Source organism: Tachysurus fulvidraco, chromosome 18 (assembly GCF_022655615.1).
Source record: "Tachysurus fulvidraco isolate hzauxx_2018 chromosome 18, HZAU_PFXX_2.0, whole genome shotgun sequence".
NCBI classification, from domain to species: Eukaryota; Metazoa; Chordata; class Actinopteri; order Siluriformes; family Bagridae; genus Tachysurus; species Tachysurus fulvidraco.
In genome coordinates this window covers 19,842,344-19,844,843 of record NC_062535.1, presented here as the reverse complement: position 1 = coordinate 19,844,843, position 2,500 = coordinate 19,842,344, and the positions used below count along the sequence as shown (strand labels likewise).

General features: G+C 46.2%; 1 protein-coding gene across 1 annotated transcript in view; it reads left to right on the top strand.

Moving 5' to 3' along the window:
- Positions 1-2,500, top strand: part of col5a3b (collagen, type V, alpha 3b) — a 37,334-nt gene that overhangs the window by 8,591 nt on the left and 26,243 nt on the right. The window contains exons 2-5 of the mRNA XM_047803255.1: positions 1-71; positions 593-806; positions 1,653-1,815; positions 2,402-2,500. The exon at positions 1-71 is cut by the window's left edge and continues 97 nt beyond it; the exon at positions 2,402-2,500 is cut by the window's right edge and continues 24 nt beyond it. Coding sequence (XP_047659211.1) covers positions 1-71; positions 593-806; positions 1,653-1,815; positions 2,402-2,500 — 547 coding nt within the window. The remainder of the gene's footprint in view (positions 72-592; positions 807-1,652; positions 1,816-2,401) is intronic.

Genomic DNA, 2,500 nt, shown 5'->3' with positions numbered 1-2,500 from the left:
GGAAGTAGATCTGGCTTATAAGATCGATAAGAAAATACAGATCAGTGTTCCAACACAACAACTGTTTCCTGGTAAATCATCACACACACACACACACACACACACACACACACACACACACACACACACACACACACACACACACACACACACACACACACACACACACACACACACACACACAGAATAGCAGAAAAGACACAACTGGTTGTAAGACAATAGAGTTATAGAATGGAGTGAAAGAGACCACACCACAGAACAGAATAGAACTAATCCCAATGTGGAATAAAGCTGAATAGAACAGAGTTAATGAATCACACTACTGAGCAGAATAAAGTGGAATAAAACAAATCTGAACAGAATAAAAGACATCATCAGATAATTATATACAACACAATAGTATATAATAAAAACCACGATGTAGACGAAACCAGACTGAACAGAGTAGATCAAAATTAGATCGTAATGTATACAGAGTTAAATAAAATAGAGTACAGGAATGTGAATGAAAATGTATTTTATATATATATATTTGTAGTTCGGGAGTTCAGGGGTTTGTCCCTTAATGTGAGTACTCTGTGTGTGATGGTAGATTCGGAGTTCCCAGCTGATTTCTCGGTGATGACGACAGTGCGAGCTCGACGTGGTGCTCAGTGCTTCCTGTTGAGTTTGTACGACAGCGAGGGCGTGCAGCAGCTGGGGCTAGAGCTTGGACGCTCGCCCGTCTTCCTGTATGAAGATCAGGACGGACAACCCAGCCCCGACCTTTACCCCGTCTTCAAAAAGGTCAACCTAGCAGATGGGAAGTGAGTGAATCACCTGAAAGAAACACCATGTGGGAAAAGTTGAAGGAAAATGACAATCAAGTCATACAGTGGGGTGGAGGAGACTGAACGAACCTTAAGTGATTACTCCAGAAATTTGAACTCTACACACTTTCCACACGGTCATAGTGTCTCAGAGATCTTGTGTAATCTAGTAACTAGTTACCGTGACAACATGGTTGGCACCCCCTGTGGTCATCGGGCTAATTAACTCATTTTAAAACAGTGCACTGAGAAGGAGACGCTACCAGATGATGAAGGTCATCCTAGCTCGGTTCAGACGGTTTAGGAGACTATGGTACTGAACTCCTGCCTGTATGGTGGGCACTTTTTGAAGGACAGGAAGACTTTACTGCTGAGAAGACACTGAAAGACATGTGTGAGGTGTTTGGCCCCGAGGTAGTTGTACTGGAGGCCATAATTTTGTAGACTCCATTTCATATCTGCTTCCAAAATGTGTCAGGTAACAAAGTTTAACGAAGGGATTCTTAATCGCTGCAATACTGATGTATTTATACTGAGCTGCTTCTCGTCTAGTGTCACTGGGTTCAGGAAATTGTGCCAGAGGGAAAATGTAAGAAAGTGCCAGCTGTAGTGGAAGATCTTTCTTACCTGGAAGATTTAGAAGGTTTTGGGATAAGAAGGTCCACCGATGTAAAGCCTGATGGTGACAGACCCAGCCGTCACACTTAACACAGTTAGAGTAGAATAGAGTTAGGGAACATGATATGGAACGGTAAGAGCTACTAGTTTACAGCCTGCCTTACTGTCCTTCAGGAAGATCACTGTCAGTCTGCAAGTTCAAACCTTTGACCTCTGACCTTACAGGTGGCACAGACTGGCATATAGTGTGGAGGGGAAGAAGGTGACACTCCACCTTGACTGTGAACAGGTCATGACCCTTGACCTTCCCCGAGGTGATGACTCCAAAATCAGCACTGAAGGAGTTACGGTGTTTGGAAGACGACTCCTGGAGGAGGAAGTGTTTGAGGTGTGTGTGATGTACAGTATGGAATTACATTAAATCCCCCTGCGTGTTCACACTTGTCTCCTGGCACTGAGACACTCAGTCTTAGAAAGCAGTATGTGTGTGTGTGTGTGTGTGTGTGTGTGTGTGTGTGTGTGTGTGTGTGTGTGTGTGTGTGTGTGTGTGTGTGTGTGCGCGTGTGTGCGTGTGTGTGTGTCCATGTATGTGTTTGTGTGTGTGTGTGCGTGTGTGCGTGTGTGTGTGTGTGTGTGTGTGTGTGTGTGTGTGTGTGTGTGTGTGTGCGCGCGTGTGTGTGTGTCCATGTATGTGCGTGTGTGTTTGTGTGTGTGTGTGTGTGTGTGCGTGTGCACGTGTGTGTGTGCGTGTGTGTGTGTGCGTGTGTGTTTGTGTGTGCGTGTGTGTGTGTGCGTGTGTGTTTGTGTGTGTGTGTGTGCGTGTGTGTGCACGTGTGTATGTGTGTGTGTGTGTGTGTGTGTGTGCACGTGTGTATGTGCGTGTGTGTGTGTGTGTGTGTGTGTGCGTGCGTGCGTGCGTGCCTGCGTGCCTGCGTGCGTGTGTGTGTGTGTGTGTGTGTGTGTGTGTGTTACAGGGGGAGATCCAGCAGTTGTTAATAGTCCCAGACCCCAGTGCAGCAGCAGGTTACTGTCAGAACTACATCCCTGACTGTGACTCCACCCTCCCTTACAGC